The sequence below is a fragment of the Haliotis cracherodii genome, unplaced genomic scaffold (assembly GCF_022045235.1).
Source record: "Haliotis cracherodii isolate W230 unplaced genomic scaffold, xgHalCrac1.p SCAF_15, whole genome shotgun sequence".
Taxonomy (NCBI): domain Eukaryota; kingdom Metazoa; phylum Mollusca; class Gastropoda; order Lepetellida; family Haliotidae; genus Haliotis; species Haliotis cracherodii.
In genome coordinates, this window is record NW_027266270.1 from 17,566,552 (window position 1) to 17,588,890 (window position 22,339).

The 22,339-nt window shown below is 41.0% G+C and overlaps 1 protein-coding gene across 1 annotated transcript; it reads right to left on the reverse strand.

Moving 5' to 3' along the window:
• Positions 1-253: 253 nt before the first annotated feature.
• Positions 254-13,951, reverse strand: LOC139462335 (lipopolysaccharide-induced tumor necrosis factor-alpha factor homolog). The gene is made up of 4 exons (XM_071243986.1): positions 13,863-13,951; positions 3,501-3,732; positions 2,315-2,480; positions 254-1,409 (listed from the first exon to the last, which is right to left on the reverse strand). Exons 2-4 carry the CDS (start codon positions 3,709-3,711, stop codon positions 1,301-1,303), a joined length of 486 nt encoding a protein of 161 aa, XP_071100087.1. The 5' UTR covers positions 3,712-3,732; positions 13,863-13,951; the 3' UTR covers positions 254-1,300.
• Positions 13,952-22,339: the final 8,388 nt, after the last annotated feature.

A 22,339-nucleotide genomic window follows, 5' to 3' on the forward strand; every position in this document is an offset into this window, starting at 1 on the left:
CTTCACGACGGCCAACGTCATCATAACTAGGACATTTGCACCTAGAAATTAACATGCCATGTTCTTTACTTAAAGTGCTCTGTGCTTGAAGTTTATTACCAATGTCGTCCATTACAGCAAATATCTTGAGGAGCAATATATAAGTGAGGACAAGATATATGGATGAACATCTTCTTTATAACAATTGTTCATCCATATATCTTATCCTTACTTAGTACTCCAACTTAGTACCCCCCCCCCCCCCCCCCCCCCCCCCCCCAAAGGAGCAATATCTGAATGAAAAGAAAAGTCAGGTATGACGAAATCTGAGTAAATGCGTCTTTTCTGAAATTGACATGATTATCTATTGAGCAAGAACAGTTATAGCTCGTGAACATTTTTGTGGTAAAAACCGGAAACATATTTCCGAAAACATATGAATATTCATATTCATCAACCTTTTTCTTCAGTGTATAATATTTCAAGTTTTTATTAAAAGGCCCATTTCCTCATGGTGTGTTTTGGGATACTTAAGAACCAGATAAAATGTGTTCTAAAAAATAAGACCATAGTGTAAAACTCACGCCAAGGGTATATTGTAGCATATAAACATATAAGAACCTATAATAACAGATCGAAACAAAACGAAGGCGAAGTCTAAAAAGAATCTGAATAATATCGTTTGATTACCACCAACTTGGTAACCTGTCAAAAGTACATTAGTGAATAAAACTAACACAATGCGTTACAACAGGTGCTTTTTCAGTATTTGCAAACAGTATGCAAACAGTCAGTGACAAAAACTGCAAATATAACGAATAGTGAGTGTGTTTTTTATCACAGGTTACTTCAGCATATTAAAAGTACTGCATAAAGAGCAAGACGTTTTATACATAAGACGTACTTTCCGTATGATATTTACAAGTCTCTCATTGAATAAATTTCAAATGAGACAGATTCATATTCAGGGCGTACGTTATATAACAAGAGGCCCTCATCATGTATAAATCAGATCTACATGCGTGATAAGTACAATCCTCATTGGTAACACGTGTGTACCAAGTTTGGTCCTTGGGTGTTGCCGAATATGTATTTAAGAAACTGCAAAGGTAGAATTTATACTTTGTTTCAAAATGTATATAATTTAAGTAGGGACCATATGACAGGTGGCTTCCACAGCGAATCAATATCTAGGATTATTTCGGAGATAGTGCAAGTTTGTGTCTCTCATCCTGTCCCCGAAAAGCAGCAAGTTGACTTAGGCACATTCAGTGGTACGGTGAAGTTGTCTTTCTGTTCGGGGGGCGGCATTTCCGTTGGTTTACAATCGCCGGTAGGCTCCGATTTGGCTCTTGCAGTTTGGACACTGGTGAATGACGTCCTTGGTTCCATCAACGCAGAAAGGGATGAGGCAACAACCAGCCCAGCATCTGCAAAGGCAAAAACAAAGAAGAGTGAGTGAGTGAGTGAGATTTTACGCCGCTTTTATCAATATCCCAGGAATATCATGGAAGATTGAGTGAGTGAGTGAGTGAGTGAGTGAGATTTTTACGCTGCTTTTATCAATATCCCAGGAATATCATGGAAGAGTGAGTGAGTGAGTGAGTGAGTGAGTGAGTGAGTGAGTGAGTGAGTGGGTGGGTGGGTGGGTGGGTGAGTGAGTGAGATTTTACGCCGCTTTTATCAATAATCCAGGAATATCACGGCCGGGGACAGAAATGGGCTTCACACATTGTACCCATATGGGGAATCGAACCTGGGTCTTCGGCGTCATGAGCCAACGCTTTAACCACTAGGCTACCCGACCGCCCCCCCCCCCCAAAAAGAGAAGAATAGTACCAACTTTAAACCGGTAAGTTATATTTGCCCGTTACATCCATCCGTTTACTCCCACAGTTTGTTACATCCAACCGTTCATTATATGCGACTGCTCGTTACATCGGATTGTTCGCTACAACCAACTGTTTGATATAAACGACCGCTTCTATCAAACAACTGTTTGTTACCATTGTGTGTTTGTTTGGTACGTCCAAACATTCTTTATATCCAACTGTTCCTAACATCCAGCTGTTTGTTATAGTAGAGTGTTGGTTAAATACTGTTAGTTACAAACAATTGTTCTATATATGCGGCTGTTCGTTACATCCAAGTGTTTGTTACATCCGACTGTTCGCTGTAGACTCGGAGACACGACAGTGATTACATTACAATATTGCTTAAGCCTAAATTGGGTAGCATCGGGTTTGACATGCTTGGAAATTATTGCTGTCAAACACGATGGGGTACCTTTGTACAATGTTCCCTGGACGACCGAGGATGATGTGACAAGACTTACCCCACAATACAGATGATCCCAGCAGCCAGCCATGTGAGGGAACCCGTCTCGTAATAGGTGGATGAAACGACCTGAGCGTTACAACGGGGACACTGCAACTGGACGGGAGCCTCGCCCAGTCGGGCTGGATGCAGCAACACCGTTGACGGCTGGGCCATCACCACGGCTGGGGTAGGGAGAAAGGCGATCAGTGTCATATCATGTGGCTCTCTGCTCGCCGTTTCTTAGGGGTACTGAGATATCTCATACTGTTTATATATTGAACAAACAACGCCAGGGATCATGAATATTTTTGGGGATATTCTTATGAAATTGTGTCTTCACCACAACATATCCCCGCAATAAACATGAGTATAAAAACTCATTTTGCTGAGTATATATACAGATTATAAATAATCAGGCATACCCCATTAGTCATACCCCAAAATATACATGATCCCTAACTTCTTTTGCTGAGTATAAATACAGATTATAAATAATCGGTCATACCCCATTAGTCATACCCCAAAATAAACATGATCCCTAACTTCATTTGCTGAGTATATATACATATTATAAGGAATCGGTTATGCCCCATAAGTTACACACCCTTTGGTCATACTCCAATTTGTTATACCGTAAAGTGGAGATTATTTGTTTGATAGGCATTTCTTGATGTTGACGGATGAAAAATCAAGACCCAATTTATGGAAAAGAACGTCTTCATATTACTGTAAATTCAAATAACTAGTATGTATACATATATTCAAGCACATAGTCTAAGACTTTCAACTGATATTAACTCAAGCAACTAGTATTCATATTTTCTGAGTCAAACAGCACCTAGTCATTCAACTGATATTTATTAAAGAGACCAGTAATCATATTTTCAAAGTCAAACAACACATGGTCTTTCAACTGATACTAACTCAAGCAACCAGTATTCATATTTTCAAAGAAAATATCCCAAATCCTTCAACTACATGTAGAAGTAATAACTTATATTCATATATAAAGGCAGACGGCACATGGTATTTCAACTATCATAATGCATGTAATTAGTATTCATGTATTCAAAGTCAAACAAAATATGATCTTTCAACCAACATTAATGCATGTAATTGTACAATTTTCCCATATATTCAAAGTCAAACATCACATGGTCTTGCAAGTCAACCAAGGAAACTATAAGTAATACTATACTCACTGGTGTTTGTCTGTGCATACCCGGGGGGTGGGGCGCCGTACGCGGGGGGTGGGGCTCCGTACCCAGGTTGGGGAGCGCCGTACCCGGGTTGGGGAGCGCCGTATCCCGGTTGAGCAGGAGCGTACCCAGGTTGAGCAGGGCCGTACCCAGCCGTGGGGTGGGCGGGGTCCGAATAGCCGGGAAGTGGCCCTTGAGCAGATTTGTTCTCCATTCTTGCTTAAAGTGTTGGCAACTGAAAACAAGGATGATACTTTATATGGACCATTATGGACTTAATACCGGATAGTTTCCGTCATTGTGTGATATGCACGAGCTCCTACCTTAGTAACGCTTGTTAAGTTAATCACACGCCATGTTTTGCCCCCTCGATAAATATAAGGGGGTGGTGACCCAAGCGTCTGAGGCGCTGCAAATCGCGTTGCAGAGTTGCGTCCCTTGGGCACGCCAGTAACCTATGATTGTGAGTACGAATCCCGATTCGCCCTGATCATGTTTATAGATTTGTCACTCCACATCCGAGCTCGTGGATCTTCAAAAGAAGTTAAACGTCTTAGACCTGCATCACTTCGGGCTTTCCTCCCGCAACTGGAATACTCTCAAAGGCGACCTTAAACCCAACTTGCCCTCTGTAACCTAATATTCAAAACAACCTTTGTAAGAATATATTCATTGTAAACCAAACCGAGTACACATTACCAGGAACCTCTTTCTAGACCAGATACAGAAACAGTGCTATAATTTCCAAACGTTCGATATCTCGCGTATATTATTAAAGCAGTATTGATTCCACTGATGGTCTATTTAAGTAGAATGTACACTTGGGAGTATACACGTTGGGGAAATATACATGCATATTTCCCATTGTGGTGGTTGCCAGGTAACCATTCAGACAATCTTTGTTTATTCATGGCGTCAACAAGACGGTAGCAGGGTGATGTGTGCCTTGTCTAAACAAAGAACAACGGAAAGATAAAAAACAGGTTTCTAAGGTAGTTTTGCTTCTTTGATCTACGTTGTTGATTATATTTGAATACAGTAATACAACAGAGGCAACAAAACTGATGGGGGTCGTTAACTCGATGTCTTTCTGTTCTTTTATACCGTTGAGGTAACGAATTGTCACATAAGCATCCGAATGCATCTTCCCGAGCAAAAAGTGTCACTAGCCTATATCAGTCTTGTTTTTGTTTGTTGTTTAACGCCGCACTCAGCAATATTCTAGCTGTACTACGGCGGTCTGCAAATAATCGAGTCTCGACCTGACAATCCAGTGATCATGAGCATCAATCCACGCAATTGGGATACGATGACATGCATCAACCAAGTCACCGAGCCCGGCCATTAGATCCCGATAGTCGCCTCTTACGATAAACATGGGTTGCTGAAAATCAATTCGAACCGGGATCTTTAAGGGTCAAATTCTGGTGAAAACTAGACTTTCATACAGGCTAGTGAATACTCTTGCCTCAGGACGATGCTTTGAATGATGCTTCTTGACTTATTTCCTTGCGTTTCCAAAGCGATGAAATTAAATTTAAATGACATTACCGAAATAGAGCATTCGTGACCAACTCCTGTTATTCCGGTACAAGCCGATCTTCTTGCAGGTTACGGAAAGGGGCGAGTGGTGACGAATGCTAAATATAGATCTGTAGACCACACACGTTGCCCCGACAACCGCGTGTTATTTACGTGACAGATGAAGTTGTACGTCATTCATTAATAAAGTTTAAAAATGTCTTTTCAAATCTACACTGTATCTGGGTCGCCTGAGTGGTGTCATTTAGCAAGGTCTTAACGAAATACAATTCTACGTAGATAAAGGCCTAGGGCTCTGTAGTGAGAACGGACGCGGGAGCAGCTGAGGATGGAGAGAAGATAACGAAGCATACCGCCTTTTCATGGCGAGAAGTCTATGTGCTTACACTGACATAATAGCCTTGAAGATCAGGGCTAGAATAGGTCTTCACCAACCCATTCTTGTCTTAAGAGACGACTTAGTGACTAAATAGACACTGCCTTTTTTCAATTGCATGATAATCTTATGTTTCAGTAAGAACAGGAATGCGTCCACTTAATGTCAAAGATACTGAGAGAGTTTATACAACTTGTAATGCTCAACCAGCGTATCCTACTTAAGCCAGGGGAGACAACTCCATAGGTAAAGAATTTCGAATACGACTGGTCATTCATATTTGATAAGCGCCTTTGGAGTCTTCCACGAGATAATGTAGGACAAACGCTGTTAAATAAATAATCGGTATCATTCTTTGGTTTCATATAAGAAAAGGTTACTGTGTTTCGTATAGAATTTGGAGAACAAATCTACAAGTGTACCAGGAGCGTGTATAGAGGGTATTTTACTAAAATCAAAATCACAAATAATATTTTTTAAGTTTTTAGAAAGGAAGCGACGGTTACGTTGAACAGCTTCGTTATCAGATTGCTTTGCCCTATTAGATTTACACAACGGGAAGATATTAAAGATATATCAACTCGTTGCCGACAATCAATACTTGATTACTGCCTTCTGTAGAGATGCCACACCGTATGTTTACAGGAGCAGGTATCGGGGTCACACCACCTTGTGGGCTATTCCCGGACTGTGAACGCCGGGCGGTGAATGCATGTCTGGACCTTTCAATCTATAATCAAGTTAACCTTTATCTACATTTCTTTCACTACATCGGTATCTATCCCCAACCTATCCTACCCTACCATAGTCAATATTGTCAATCAATATCGCACGGCAACCAAGACATATAGAGAGATCGTCGGCATGTGAACCACATTACGAAGAGCTGCGTTTGGGCGAAGTTGACAGTTGACGATGTTCATGAATTTATTCTAATTTTAGAACTCAGTTTGCAGAATAGCGTGACTCACAAACCTTAATTGTTGAACTAATAATTATTTGATTGAGTTGGGTTTAACGCCACTTTGAACAGTATTATATCACTGCGCGTTATTGGGAGAAATACTGCAGTGATGTAGGTCTAAGGCGTCCACTTTTTTGGTGAAAATCATTAGCATGGGGATGGAGCAGTAACAATAATCAACGCGAATATGAGATTCGAACCCAAGATAGAATAATCCCCACCATGTCCCAAAACGATGGATAATAGCGGGTTATTATTTCTAATGTTATATTTGGGATAACACTTTCTTAGTAAAGTACAGATTCTAGTACTTTTTTGGATTGAGTCCCGTCCGGGATTCGAACCCACACCTGCCAGGGTGAGGCACCTAATCGCCAGCACACGAAGTCAGCGATCTAACCCACTCAGCCACCGAGCCTTCCACAAAAATGAAAGTCCGACAACTGGTGGTCTAGATCACGTACTTTGAGTACCCCCCTGACAAGTGTAAATTGGCACGGCTCCCATGGCCGAAAGCTATGAATACACAATGCCATTTAGAAAGTGGTCAAATGTAACTAATGTTATATTTGGGATAACCAGTTGTCGGACTTACATTTTTGTGGAAGGCTCGGTGGCTGAGTGGGTTAGATCGCTGACTTTGTGTGCTGGCGATTAGGTGCCTCACCCTGGCAGGTGTGGGTTCGAATCCCGGACGGGACTCAATCCAAAAAAGTACTAGAATATGTACTTTACTAAGAAAGTGTTATCCCAAATATAACATTAGTTACATTTGACCACTTTCTAAATGGCATTGTGTATTCATATTTTTCTAAATATCCGGTTACAGCGCCAAAACGCAAACGATGGAAAACTGAACACGTGTCCGCAATCAGTGTTTACCCTTGACTATATCTAAGAAAACTACAGCCACCGAGTCAACTGTTGTTTTCGTCATTAATTTTGTGTGTGTGTTCAATGCCAAGTATGAATTCAGATAAATATAGATTACGTCAGGTGAGTGAGTTCGGAACTCTACTTTGAACACTTTCTCGGTCACTTGTATGTGAAAGGAAAATACCTAAATACACGTTCCACAAAAGAGACCGTAGCGCTTTTTTTATCGTAACTATACAAGACTTTTAAACAAGACTACTAACAGTCGTCGCTCTACCTAGGCCCCGTATAACAAAGCGACCGTAGCTCAACGACAATCGTTATATATAATTTACTCCCATACTTAACACAGACTTATGACAATCATAGCGCCAATATCACTTTGTGAAACGGTGCCCCTGTGGTCAACAGTTGCCAGTTTGGTGAAATTTACCATATGGTTTTGTTTGTTTGTTTGTTTCTTGTTTAACGCCATTTCCAGCTACAGTAAAGTACGGTTATAACGAACTCAAAGGGACTACTAATTTTAGTTCGTTATAACCGTAGTTCGTTATAAGCATATATACAGCATAACTACAGCAAATAGTCGGGACCAAAAAAGTAAGTTCGTTATATCCGTAAGTTCGTTATAAGCGTGTTCGTTATAACCGTAGTTTACTGTATGTGACAGCGGTCTGAAAATTATCGAGTCTGGTCCGGACAATTGACAATGGGATTCGATGAGATGCATCAAACAAGCCTGACCACCTGATCCCGTTAATCGCCTCTCATGACAAGCATAGTCGCCTCTTCCGGCAAACACGGGTAGCTAAAGATATAATCTTTACCCGGATCTTTACGGGTCCATAATCAGACAAAATGTATGAATCGGATCCATAACGCAGCGAAGGGATGCAACTCTGCACATTCCTTAGGGCCCCGATCCATGATTATTACGTGCGTTTCCCATCGTCATGTGTCCGACATCAAGTGAGTGAGTGGGTGAGGTTAAGATAACTCGGTTTTGAGCCAGTATTTCAGTTATATCAGGGCGTGACAGCGCATTGTGGAAGCTTGCGGTGAGGGTAGCCTGGTGGTTAAAGCGTTCGCTCGTCACGCCGAAGACGCGGGTTCTATTCCTATCATGGGTAGCCTATTTCTGGTGTCCCTCCGGCGTATCATAGCAGGTATATTGCTAAAGGCGGCTCACCATACTCACTCACTCACTCAAGAAAGGCCGAAGTAGTGCAGGTTTATACGCGAGACCCAAGAGCGCGGCTATTGAACTGAAAACCTAGAAAAATAATCAGGGCGGCACTGGCATTCGACAAAAGCCTTTAAACATGATAAGGGTTGGGTTTTCGCTGACACAATTGTGGCCATTGAGCTTGGAGTCCCCACGGGGGTACGATGTGAGAACCATTTCCTCCCCTCCTACGCAAAGTGAGTGAGTATGGTTTTATGCCGCTTTTAGCAATATTCCAGCAATATCACAGCGGGGGACACCAGAAATGGGCTTCACATATTGTACCCCTGTCGGGAATCAAACGCGGGTCTTCGTCGTGACGAGCGAACGCTTTAACCACTAGGCTACCCGACCGCCGCCCCCTACGCAAAGATACGGCTTGAATGTTGCTAAAAGCGATGTAAACCTTTATTCACTTGCTTGTAAAAATGAAATGAGTGAGTGAGTGAGTGAGTTGGGTTTAACGCCGATAATAGCCGAGGAAAGCCCGAGGTGATACAGGTCGTAGACGTTTAACACTGGTACCGCAATAATGGAACCTAGTTACATCGCAATAATTGGTGGTGTCAGACATTAAGTTGTGGACATGCTAGTTTGTATATTATTGTTGTATAACGCAGCATTCCCACCTACATGACGGCGGTCTGTATATAATCAAGTCTGGACAAGACAATCCAGTGATTGACATCATGGACATCGATCCAACATCGATCCAAGCATGGGGTACGATGACATGCATCAACAAAGTCAGCGAGCCTGACCACCCGATCCCGTTAGTCGTCTAGATCTCTTACGACAAGCCTAGTCGCCTTTTACGGCAAGCGCGGGCTGCTGTAGACCTATTCTACCCCGGATCTTCACGGGTCTGCTGTACGGCAGTGAAATCGCTATTAGTGTTTCAGTGTGCGTGCTCTCGGTGCTGTAATTAATATGTGTACATGCCTATTACATGACACGTAGCACAATGACGAGCCAGGAAATTACACAAAATGTTATTATTGACGTTGCCATGCACCTTGTTGATATCGATTTCGGGGCTTACTGAGACACGAGAGTGGACAACGATTGCTGCCATGTTACTGTTACTGAGCCATTGTCATTCAACAAAATCAATAAAGATAATTTTGCTGTTGTATAATATAACTTCCGCGTAACATTATTAAGCCTTATTTCATTTAGATTAGATATTTAGCAACTAAAATCTCCTTCAATCATTAACTAGATATAGCTTATTCTTTATAAAACGTATTGATTACGATTATTTCCTGAACGTACATTTTTCAGGAATAATAGTGATGTTTGTTGAAAATAAAATATTTTTTAACGTGTTCAACTAAACGGTTTTTCCGAAAAAGAAACAAATTGAAAATTGCACGGTATACTTCTAACAAAACCCTTTTCCTATTTAATAGAAATCTCGGCTAAAGGCAGAGTCGAGTGTACGATTCCGACTGTATCATGAGCATGTGTTTATGAATCACTATCAAACAGTGATGAAGGTGAGCGTATCCTGCTGGTAAAATATCGGTGGCACCCGTTACAAACACATGCAAATGCAAGTCAATTGTACACCTGAAAAAACACGGGAACATATGGTACAAGTCAAAATAGGGAATTGCATCGGACATCATTTTTGTCAGTGATACGTCACATTTACACATATCCTCCACACGTCTACAATAAAACTGTTTTAAACTGTTTTGCTGAGGCCTTGAATGATGTAACCTTGATCATACAACTTCTGAGCAAGAGTATGACGCTCTTTGAGTGAGTGAGTGAGTTGGTTTTAACGCCACTTTTAACAGTATTACAGTTATATCGCGGCGTGTCAGCTTAATGTGGGTGGAAAGCCCGAAGTGATGCAGGTCTCAGACGTTTACCACTTCGGTGAAACCCACGAGCACGGGTATGGTGCCGACAAACCTAGAAACATAATTGGGGCGAACCGGGATTCGAACCCACAATCATAGGTTTCTGGCGTGCCCAAGGTACGCAACTCTGCATAGCGAATCGCGTCGCCTCAGACGACTGGGCCACCTGTGCCCCCCGACGCTCTTTGAAATCTTGGTAGAAAGAGCATGCTCGATTGTATATCAAAAGTTGTGAAATGTCAACACCAAAGGCTGGAGTTGCATCACTTCGCGCTATCATCCTACATTATGAGCAGTGGGTAAAGTTGTGGTTAAGCGTTCGCTCTTCACCCCGGGTTCGAATTCCCAAATTGGTACAATGTGTGATAGTCATTTCTAGTGTCCTCGCCTTGACATTTCTGGAATATTGCTAAAAGCGGCGTAAAACCATACTCACTCACATACACAGTACCAAGCACAGGAAACATGTATTCTTCTTTAGAAGAGCTGTCTGTAGCATACCGGCATGGGTGACCCAGTCGTCTCAGGCGCTGCAATTCGCTGTGCAGAGTTGCGTCCCTTGGACACGCCAGTAACCTATGATTGGAGTACGAATCCCGGTTCGCCCCGATTATGTTTCTAAGTTTGTCACAACATACCCGTGCTCATGGGTTTCACCGAAGTAGTAAACGCCTGAAACATGCATCATTTCGGGCTTTCCTCCCACATTAAACTGACACGCCGTGATATAACTGTAATACTGTTAAAAGCGGCGTTAAACCCAACTCACACACTCACTCACTCCTACTTAAACTCCTTCCTATATCTTCACAGCTACGTACTGTTCAAGACGCCTCTACAGGCACTGAGCGTGTAGTCTGACATAGCAGTTAGACACATAAAAAGATTAAGTATCGTGTTTCCATAAATGGTCGTATAAAGAGTTTTTGGCCGCTTTCCCACTCTCGTTTCCTTTAAGACGTCACTCTAAACGTCTTCGAAAGTCTCGTTCTCGTGAGTGGTTTCAAAGGGCGTTTGAGAATCAGTGAGCCATGACACGACACGCTTGAAAATATTATATAATCGATAGTCTGAGCGTGTTTGCATCACGTACATATGCCTGTCATCTTCAGCAGAAAACACATCTCGACTTATAGGTTTCCTGCTTAACAGAGTTTACTAACGAAGATATCACGGGCGTGTAACATAGCCTACAGTGCAGTGTATAAGATTACCTAAAAGTTCAGTCAGGTAGACAGCCGGACTGGCAACTTGGCAAAGTTACCAGACCAGATACAATGTTGCCAGTCCAGAAGGTTCAAGACAAACAAACAAAACATAACAAAAGGGTAAACATAAAAACAGTACTGTTTAATGTCAGTTCTCTGGAAATGACGATAAACTGGTGGACTGTAATGTCAACGTCGTAACTTTAACTCGTTGAATTTTTATTCATCAATGATGTGTTAAACGTTTACAGTTAATTACCTCTTATAAAAACTGAATAAAATCTTAGGGAATTTAGGGAATACAATAACAGACAGACAATCGGGCGTGCAACTTTTCAAAATTAATCGCCCGTCAGCAAAATAGACCGTCTCGGACTGTCGGCCAGGCGGGTATTTTAAAAACTGCTACAGCGAATATTAACATCGATAAAACAACGGAGAATGACAGCTTCTTGAAGCTAATACTCTTAATTATATTATGTGATACTCTTTTTTAAAAAAACACTGCTTGTTAAATTCCCAACACTCGCACAGTAAGTAAATATATTTCGACCCATGTTGCAATAATCATAGGAAATCTGTGATGAAAGCAGAGTCGGTTGTGCAATTCTGACTATATCACGAGCATGTGTTTATGACTCACTATCAAATTGTGATGATACAAGGTGTTCGCGAAGAGGTGAACGTATCCTGCTCCGCCGGTGTCACCGGTCACAAACACAAAGGCAAGTCAACTACACCTTAACTATCACCGGAACATATCATACATGATGCTAATATACTAATATATCATCACATGTAAATATATATATATATATATATATATATATATATATATATATATATATATATATATAAGAAGATGATGGACCAACGTGGACTTTATTATTTTATTACATATTACATGTACACCGAGTGAACATTTACCTCATTTTTGTGTATATCTATCTATATCTATATATATAACGATAACAATAATACTAAAGCACTGTCGGGAATGCGTTACCCTTAGAATGTACTTTTACAGGTAAAATGATGATCAACTTAGAAAATATTCTTGACCATGTGTGAAATGGCTTATCCCGAGGTTATTACCTACCACCTGTCCCGAGATAATTACCTAATACCTGTCCCGAGGTGATGACCTCACACCGTCCCGTGCATTCTCCCAGGTACTACTACTACTACTACTACTACTACTACTACTGGTAATGATAAAATGTGTCGTCGCATCGGCATTATTTCAGCCATAAAGCGACGGGACAACTTAGTAATAATTCCACATCGATTCATCAAGGCTTAAACCTGTTGTGGTCGTTACGTGTTTGGGTGGATTTTCGTAAATCGGCTTATCAGTAGGTGATTCGACAAACGTGAAGTCCACATGAAAATTGCCGACACACGAAATTGTTTAAGAATGTTTTGACTTTGTCGTAATGTCGCTCAGGCGGAGACAAATTACGTATGTCTGTGTCTCGTCGAAATTTACTGCTAACACGATTTGAAGCAATTGCTATTTTTAGTAGCGATGATGATTCATGGCTGATGGCTGAGGTGTCCGGCTTGTCATAGGGTCTGGGTAACAAGTATGTAAACATTGGGAACTGTGTCAGACATTTTCGTGAACATTAAATTAGTGAGACTTACATTTGAAGAACAAACGACTATACAGATAACAAACATCATACCATTTACACCGCTAGGATGTGAATCAACGGCTGTATAGAGTTCGATGAAAATCAAGCTATGCGTAAGGCAAGGATATGTCACAATAACACACGACTAATATGTGTTATACATTAATTATTACTGATGTTATCCAACTCGAACAAATTCTATGACATTGCGTAATGCAATATTAATGTAAAATAATCTAAATCAATATGTCTATGCAAAGGGGAAATGTACCGAACACACATCCTTCATCTAGATATAATCACGAGCGTATACTCTATGTTAAAACCTGGCGATGTACGCCCTGCTACAACTACGCGTGAACACGACATGGAGATGGATGTACAATGGCGATGTCTGACCAGGAAGACTTGCCTGGATACAGCTAAACAACAATAGGATACAGTCTGACTGCGCCCGGAAGGCATATTCTCCGAGGTGGTTAGATCCGTGTAATAACGGGTTGACGGTATACGCGAAGCAGCTGGGGCTTGGCTGTGTACCGTCTTGTACAAACTATTTCTCAGCTCCGGGAGCGTGTGTTGTCGATGTTCGAAACGATTATGACAAAATGTTAGTTTCTGTTTAAGCTGTCAACTGATTTAAAAGTCTCGTCAAGTTTAGCTTACCTGGATAGTCAAGTTTAGCGTACGGTCCAATGAAAGCTGCGTGCAAGTGTGACTCTTCTGCGAAGTCGCTTGACAGGTTGCGGGCCGTGTGCAAAGGATTGAGCAATGTCAGTCCGTGCGGTGATGACGTAGAGTAAGGCAACAACCTCTCGGGCGGGTGGGGCAACTCGTTTCTGTTGTTTTACGACACTGGATTTCAACAACAAAAGCAACAACTACACAGCAACTTGAAAATAATATAAATAATACAACAACAACAATAATATCATCGTTTGTGTTTTACCTTATCATCATCATCATCATCATCATCGTCGTCGTCAGTAGTAGTAGTAGTAGTATTGATGTTGTAATCTAGAAAATGTTTACATAAATGTACACTATCAATCAATCTTTATTTCAAGTACTGAAAAGGCCATAGGCCTATAGTACATATATACATACAATAGCAATGGGTGCAATAGGAATTACATATATCGTAACAAAATATCACACCTATAATGCAGAGGATCTGATGTTCATTGCATGATATATATACATTGAAAGATATTTTGTGACTGTTTCATTTTGGGATGACATGAGGATATAAAATTTGTCTATTCTAGGATTCAGATAAAAATAGTTATGTATGTATTCTTTTCTGATATTTGCATACAATGGACAGACTAGCAAAAAATGGTATTCATCTTCTATCTCTTTGCAAGTACAATATTTCTAAACATAGACGTAAATATTACTATTCAAATGACAACAACCATTTATAACACACGGTTCATGCTTCGCAAAATACAAGGGTCAAAGGTTACAAAAATACAAAAAGAACGTAAATCTATCTACAAAATACTATTGACTATTAAAACAGTTCAATAATAAACAATAATATTGTGAGCATCAAATTATCGCCATCCTCACTTCTTTACTAATGGCGTTGTGTCCACTGGGCATGCTAGAAACCTATGATTGTGGGTTCGAATCCCGGTTCTCCCCCCGATCATGTGTTTCTAGGTTTGTCAGCACCATACCCGTGCTCTCGGGTTTCACCGAAGTGGTAAACGTCTGAGACTTGCGTTACTTCGGGTTTTCCTCCCACATTTAGCTGACACGTCGTGATATAAATGGTATACTGTTAAAAGCGGCTTTAAACCAAACTCACTCAATCTTTCCTAACGTCAGTATCCCACGGGCAGTGCAGACGTACTTGCGGGTGTACTGGCACGATCTGAGTTGGGCCAATCCGAGATAGTTGGCAACAACGATACACGAATCGAGGCTTAAGGTTTCTGAGGAATTACGCAACAATCAGCTAAAAATACCCGTATAGTGAGTGAGTGAGTGAGTTGGGTTTAACGCCGCTTTTAACAGTATTCCAGTTATATCGCGGCGTGTCAGCTTAATGTGGGAGGAAAGCCCGAAGTGATGAAGGTCACAGACGTTTACCACTTCGGTGAAACCCACGAGCACGGGTACGTAGTAGTAGTAGTAGTAGTAGTAGTAGTAGTAGTAGTAGTAGTAGTAGTAGTTGTAGTAGTAGTTGTTGTTGTAAAATGTTTATTAAAGTGTCACACGCACAACATGTACTATATAAAATCGATGCACATAAGACAAAAGGTGTATGGAGTACGTCCAGCCAGACACACTATATACAATATAAACAAAATATATACATAATATATATAATGTGAGAGGTGGGAAATGTAGCTACGAATTCAAAAGACACACAGGAAACAATAACAAACTCCGGATCCTCGATTCAACAACGAAAGAAAAAGAAAGCATAGATATGGAGAGAGGTAATTTAATAATGTAGGCATGAAATACTGCAATATAATCCAGATTAGTGACGATAAGCCCGACATTGCAACGCCATTCTGATGTTATACCATGCTCCGATGCCGACATCTTATCAACAGTGCCCTTAAGGCATATGTCACCTTGACCTAACACCGCCCTCCTGTGATGAGCCGACATGCCATGAGTGACAATCACACATGTAGCTACGGTAATCAGCGGTAGCACTGGGCGCTGCGGACCGCCTCCGTGGTCTAGTGGTAGAGCGTCCGCCCGGAGAGCGAATGTCCGGGGTTCGATCCCCGGCCGCGTCACACCAAAAGACGTTACAAGATTGTACTTGTTGTTACCCTGTCTGGCGCTCGGCATTAACAGGCTAAAACAAGGACTGGTCGGCTCGGAGTCAGTATACCGTGGGCTGTGTCTGAGTGGGGTATTCATGTTAAACTGCGGCATGGTATCTCAGTGTGCTAGCACTATAAATCGGCATCAGTCCGGACTAGTACAAGCAGCCACACACACACGTACATGCACGTCGCTATATAAGTGCAATAATCGTGGACGCGACGTTAAACCCCATTTCACCTCACCTCACCTCACTGGGCGCTGCGACCCTGATCTGATATATATCACTCCCAGATAACAGCTCCCTTGTGACGTGACCCTATTATGACCCGAATAACACCGTGTCCAATTGCTTGGTGTTTTCCAGATGAGAACGACCCCCTATCCCATTGCCAACCGAATTTCACATTACTTCAGCCGGACACAAGCCGAACACGTCACTCGTGTATCCATGTTTGAGCATCATCAGACCGTATTATGTTGTTTTAGTGCTGTAGCCAAATTGGGGCTGCAGGCAGAATGGGAAGTCAATCTCTGGTTGAACCACAACAATTGCGTAACATTTTCAAAACTTGCGTCGGTACATCAGTTATCTCAGCTGATAATTAGTCATCATTTAACGTGGCCGATGGGTTTCTTAGATAAATAAATTGTATAACACATTTTAAAATAAACGCAAGGATTGTGTAGCCTTTATTGTTAAAGCGTATAACACGTAAAGAAACATAACGATGGTGTCGCCTTTATTGTTAAAGCGTATAACACGTAAAGAAACATAACGATGGTGTCGCCTAATATTTAAAGCGTATAACACGTAAAGAAACATAACGATGGTGTCGCCTTTATTGTTAAAGCGTATAACACGTAAAGAAACATAACGATGGTGTCGCCTTTATTGTTAAAGCGTATAACACGTAAAGAAACATAACGATGGTGTCGCCTTTATTGTTAAAGCGTATAACACGTAAAGAAACATAACGATGGTGTAGCCTTTATTGTTAAAGCGTATAACACGTAAAGAAACATAACGATGATGTCGCCTAATATTTAAAGCGTATAACACGTAAAGAAACATAACGATGGTGTAGCCTTTATTGTTAAAGCGTATAACACGTAAAGAAACATAACGATGATGTCGCCTTTATTGTTAAAGCGTATAACACGTAAAGAAACATAACGATGATGTCGCCTAATATTTAAAGCGTATAACACGTAAAGAAACATAACGATGATGTCGCCTAATATTTAAAGCGTATAACACGTAAAGAAACATAACGATGATGTCGCCTAATATTTAAAGCGTATAACACGTAAAGAAACATAACGATGATGTCGCCTAATATTTAAAGCGTATAACACGTAAAGAAACATAACGATGATGTCGCCTAATATTTAAAGCGTATAACACGTAAAGAAACATAACGATGGTGTCGCCTAATATTTAAAGCGTATAACACGTAAAGAAACATAACGATGATGTCGCCTAATATTTAAAGCGTATAACACGTAAAGAAACATAACGATGATGTCGCCTAATATTTAAAGCGTATAACACGTAAAGAAACATAACGATGATGTCGCCTAATATTTAAAGCGTATAACACGTAAAGAAACATAACGATGATGTCGCCTAATATTTAAAGCGTATAACACGTAAAGAAACATAACGATGATGTCGCCTAATATTTAAAGCGTATAACACGTAAAGAAACATAACGATGATGTCGCCTAATATTTAAAGCGTATAACACGTAAAGAAACATAACGATGATGTCGCCTAATATTTAAAGCGTATAACACGTAAAGAAACATAACGATGATGTCGCCTAATATTTAAAGCGTATAACACGTAAAGAAACATAACGATGGTGTCGCCTAATATTTAAAGCGTATAACACGTAAAGAAACATAACGATGATGTCGCCTAATATTTAAAGCGTATAACACGTAAAGAAACATAACGATGATGTCGCCTAATATTTAAAGCGTATAACACGTAAAGAAACATAACGATGGTGTCGCCTAATATTTAAAGCGTATAACACGTAAAGAAACATAACGATGGTGTCGCCTAATATTTAAAGCGTATAACACGTAAAGAAACATAACGATGATGTCGCCTAATATTTAAAGCGTATAACACGTAAAGAAACATAACGATGGTGTCGCCTAATATTTAAAGCGTATAACACGTAAAGAAACATAACGATGATGTCGCCTAATATTTAAAGCGTATAACACGTAAAGAAACATAACGATGGTGTCGCCTAATATTTAAAGCGTATAACACGTAAAGAAACATAACGATGGTGTCGCCTAATATTTAAAGCGTATAGCAAATTAAATAACAAACAAAAAGGTGGCGCAGCCCAGTGATTAATGAGTTCGCTGAAAAAGGCGAAGACCAGGGTTCTATTCCTAATGCAGGTGCAATGTGTGGACGTTTCTTGGGGGAACCCGCTTGTGGTAGTGACTGACTTTTGAGAAACGCCAAAAAAATGCACAACAGTTAGTGATAGATGTTATATATTGTGTTCCAGAATATTTCCAGAGAACTAATAACAAAATACCACACACATATTCAACAAAATAAACTTTTATCTATTAATGAGCAACGCCGACTGTTAAAATGGCACGAGCCAGATACACAACTCTAATGATGCCGTACTGTTTAATCGTGTAATAACGATACTTCCACATAAACAACATTTCACGATTATAAGCATTCCAATTCTTGATTTTATCAGAGAGAACGTGCATCTGGTCCCGTTCAGCAATAGTCTAGTAACAGCCCGTGGCAGTACCAGTAATAAATCCATAGGGAGATTCGAACCCGCTATTCGACTTGAACTAAGGCCTGAATCACTAGACTATCCCGCATATATTCCCTGATTGTACATGGAGACGCCCTGATCCTGTCATTATTATGCTTAACCCCCCCCCCCCCCCCCCCCCCCTCCTCCCCCGGTAGACTGGACCCTTTAGTCGAGCGGAAATTCTCTAGATTAGTTGACCCCAGGTGACCAATGGCCGTTCTTGTGTTTCCTCCATAGTAATTAGTGGGGTCCGACTTGCATCCGACATCCCCCTCCAACGGAATGAGTGTTTACCATTGTTGTACGCTATGAAATCCTGAAAAGAGATTAGCTCCATCGCTACTATCTTACCGCGGGTCTGTTTAGGGACCAGCATTGAACAGTAGAACAGGCCACTGTAGATGTCAGCCACCACACCATTAACATCAGAAAACTACCTCCACATTTCTGTGGGAAACCATGAAAGTATTGCTACATATAAGACAGCTACGCGGTAAATCAGAAAGAGCAATGAAGAACGAAGCGTGGTATATTTCACGATAAATAGAGAATCTCACCCAAGTGTCTTTTGATATCAAATATATCAACACGAGTTGATAAAAGTGGGAAAACTCCGAGGCTTGCCGAGGATTTTTTCCATTTTTATCAACGAGTGTTGATATATTTGATATCAACAGACACGAGGGTGAGATTTTATTAATCATCCAACATCATTCTTCCAACTTTTTCAGTTTGTAGACAGTAATAAGCAGTGTCTAAAGTGGTAACCAATGACGTCACAATGGTCTGCAAAGCATTGTGATGCAATTTCATTGCAGCGATATCTACAGTGTAGATATCGCTTGATCTCACCCAAGCGATATGTCCTGTGGGAGCCAGTTTTGGATGATAAAACATTGTTCTATCATGAGGTCTTTTCTGGATATTTGGATATGCGCTCGCAACTTGATGACGTCATATTTTCGACGACGTTATTTTAAGCAATATTCCAGCAATATCACGACAGGGGACACCAGCAATGGGTTTTACACATTTGTACCCTTATCGGGAATCGAACCCGGGTCTTCGGCGTGACGAGCGAACGCTTAACCATTATTTTTTAGAGGGAAGTGTCTGGAGAATTGTTCCCCATAGATGTAGCAGAGGAGAGACATGTCAATGGGTATTAGGAGAAAAGGTACAGATAATCGACCCGAGGATTGTGAAATACCAAACGTAACCCACCTGTTCATAAAATGGATCTGTCCTTCATTTCGAAGGTCAGATTCTATTTAGGGAGTCAACCTTATTGAAATTAACCTTGCACATTTTAATCAACATCCTTAAAGAGGATGTACATAATGTTGATATGTCACATAAGAAATTAGCTCGACGTTAATTTCTTAAATAAACTGACGACCAAAGAAAAGAAAAACATAGTTTAAAATCACTCTCGTTTAAAAGCCACAAAGGATAGATGCATCAAGTAAAATGTATTGAAAAGATCAAAATCTCAACGAAATCAACAGTGAAAATGTCAGTCACGCAGCATCCGATATTGGTTGCCCGAATTGAAGTTGGGTAGCAGAAGACAAGCGTAGCCATTTTAACGTCATGGATAAAGGGCACACACATCTAAAAAACGCTCAAGTTCAATGACTCGTAACATTAATAACGGGACAACAACTTCTGGTTTATTGCATTTAGCGTGTGAATGAGTGAGTGAGTGAGTTGGGTTTACCGCCGCTTTTAACAGTATTGCAGTTACGAGTATCACGGCGTGTCAGCTTAATGTGGGAGGAAAGCCCGAAGTGATGCAGGTCTCAGACGTTTACCACTTCGGTGAAACCCACGAGCACGGATATGGTGCTGACAAACCTGGAAACATAATCGGGGCGAACAGGGATTCGAACCCACAATCATAGGTTTCTGGCGTGCCCAAGGGACGCAACTCTGTACAGCGAATTGCGGCGCCTGAGACGACTGGGCCACCCGTGCCCCACATTTAGCGACGTTTTGAAGTCAGTAGGTTCTTGCACCGTTATCAAGTTGGAATCGCCTTCCTGATTCGACAACGGACTGCAGTCTCCACCAGCAGTATGTTAGTGTATTGTTGCAATTATACGTAGGTTCATCACAGCGAGAGAACTACAATGCCCTAAGGATACACTGACAGTGTTAAGGCAGCCATTAAAAGAAATCTTTGATATGTTGAACGAAACACAGGGCACAAAGTAGTGAGTGAGTTGGGTTTAACGCTGCTTTTAACAGTATTCAAGTTATATCACGGCGTGTCAGCTTAATGTGGGAGGAAAGCCCGAAGTGATGCAGGTCTCAGACGTTTACTGCTTCGGTGAAACCCATGAGCACGGGTATGGTGCTGACAAAACTAGAAACATAATCGGGGCGAACCGGGTCACAAAGTAATGTTAATTCAGTTGTTTTCCGAGATACTGTTTCAAGATCATGCACTGCTGACATGTGCAGAAGGGGAATTTAATTGTGGTGTGCTGCATTTAGGCCACGTGTCACTTTAGGTCTTCCAGCCTTTTAATAGAACTCGATGACTATCTTTACTATCTACAGAATGAGCACTGAGAGAGTAGAACATCGTTCGTCCCAATATAACGGCAGCTCCTTCGAAAGCACAGAAAATAGTCTTAGCTGTGACGAAGTGTCGTTTCATATGAATTTCTATAACTTTATTCAGGTTGAAAGGCAAATATTTTGAATGATTTTGCGGTCCGTGTATGTTTTCGGATTATTTAAAAAAGAACACTATATGGAATAAAATGAAATAATATATGTTATCATTGTGTACGTTATTCTACTGTGTTCCTTTATGTCGAATAATATTCTTGCAGGTCCTGAACCTTCGTGTCTACATTTCTCAACTTTTGAAGTACAGTTGGACATGCCCTTTCTACAAAGATTTCAAAGAGCGCTGTTCAACTCTTGCTCAAATGTTGTTTGATCAAGGTAACAACATTCAAGGCCTCAACTTTCACGTGAGACATGTTTTCTAATTTGACGTATCAGTGACAAAAGATGGTGTCTGATGCAATTCACTGTTTTGACTTGCATCACGTGCACCGTGTTTTCCATGTGACGACTATACTTGCCTTTGCATGTGCAGGTGGCGCCATTGGAGCTCACCATTTCGAGAACACCTGGTATCATCCCCATTTCATATGTATGTGCATACGTATATTGTTCTTATATCAGGGGGGGGGGGGGGGGGGGGGGGGTGGCGGTCGGGTAGCTTAGTTGTACAATATGTGAAGCCCATTTCTGGTGTCCCCCGCGGCATAAAACCATACTCACTCACTCTGTTCATGTATTTGCACTCGTCTCGTTTTGACGTTGGGGTTGCGTTCCTTAGGCCAGAAACTTATATGTATGATCGTTGGTTCGAATACCAGTTTAACCTCATTATGTTTATAAGTGTCTCAGCATCATATCTGACCTCGTGAGTAAAATATCTGCACCAAGTCGGGTTTTTCTCCTTGTTGAAATACTATTTAAAGTGACACACTCACTCACTCCATATAG

What these genes read in the sequence shown, in the direction of transcription:
- LOC139462335 (XM_071243986.1), bottom strand. Translation starts at nt 3,711, where the DNA reads ATGGAGAACAAATCTGCTCAAGGGCCACTTCCCGGCTATTCGGACCCC. An exon ending in GTATGCACAGACAAACACCA is followed by an intron (nt 2,481 to 3,500) that starts GTGAGTATAGTA and finishes TCCCTACCCCAG; the next exon opens with CCGTGGTGATGGCCCAGCCG. An exon ending in GGGATCATCTGTATTGTGGG is followed by an intron (nt 1,410 to 2,314) that starts GTAAGTCTTGTC and finishes TTGCCTTTGCAG; the next exon opens with ATGCTGGGCTGGTTGTTGCC.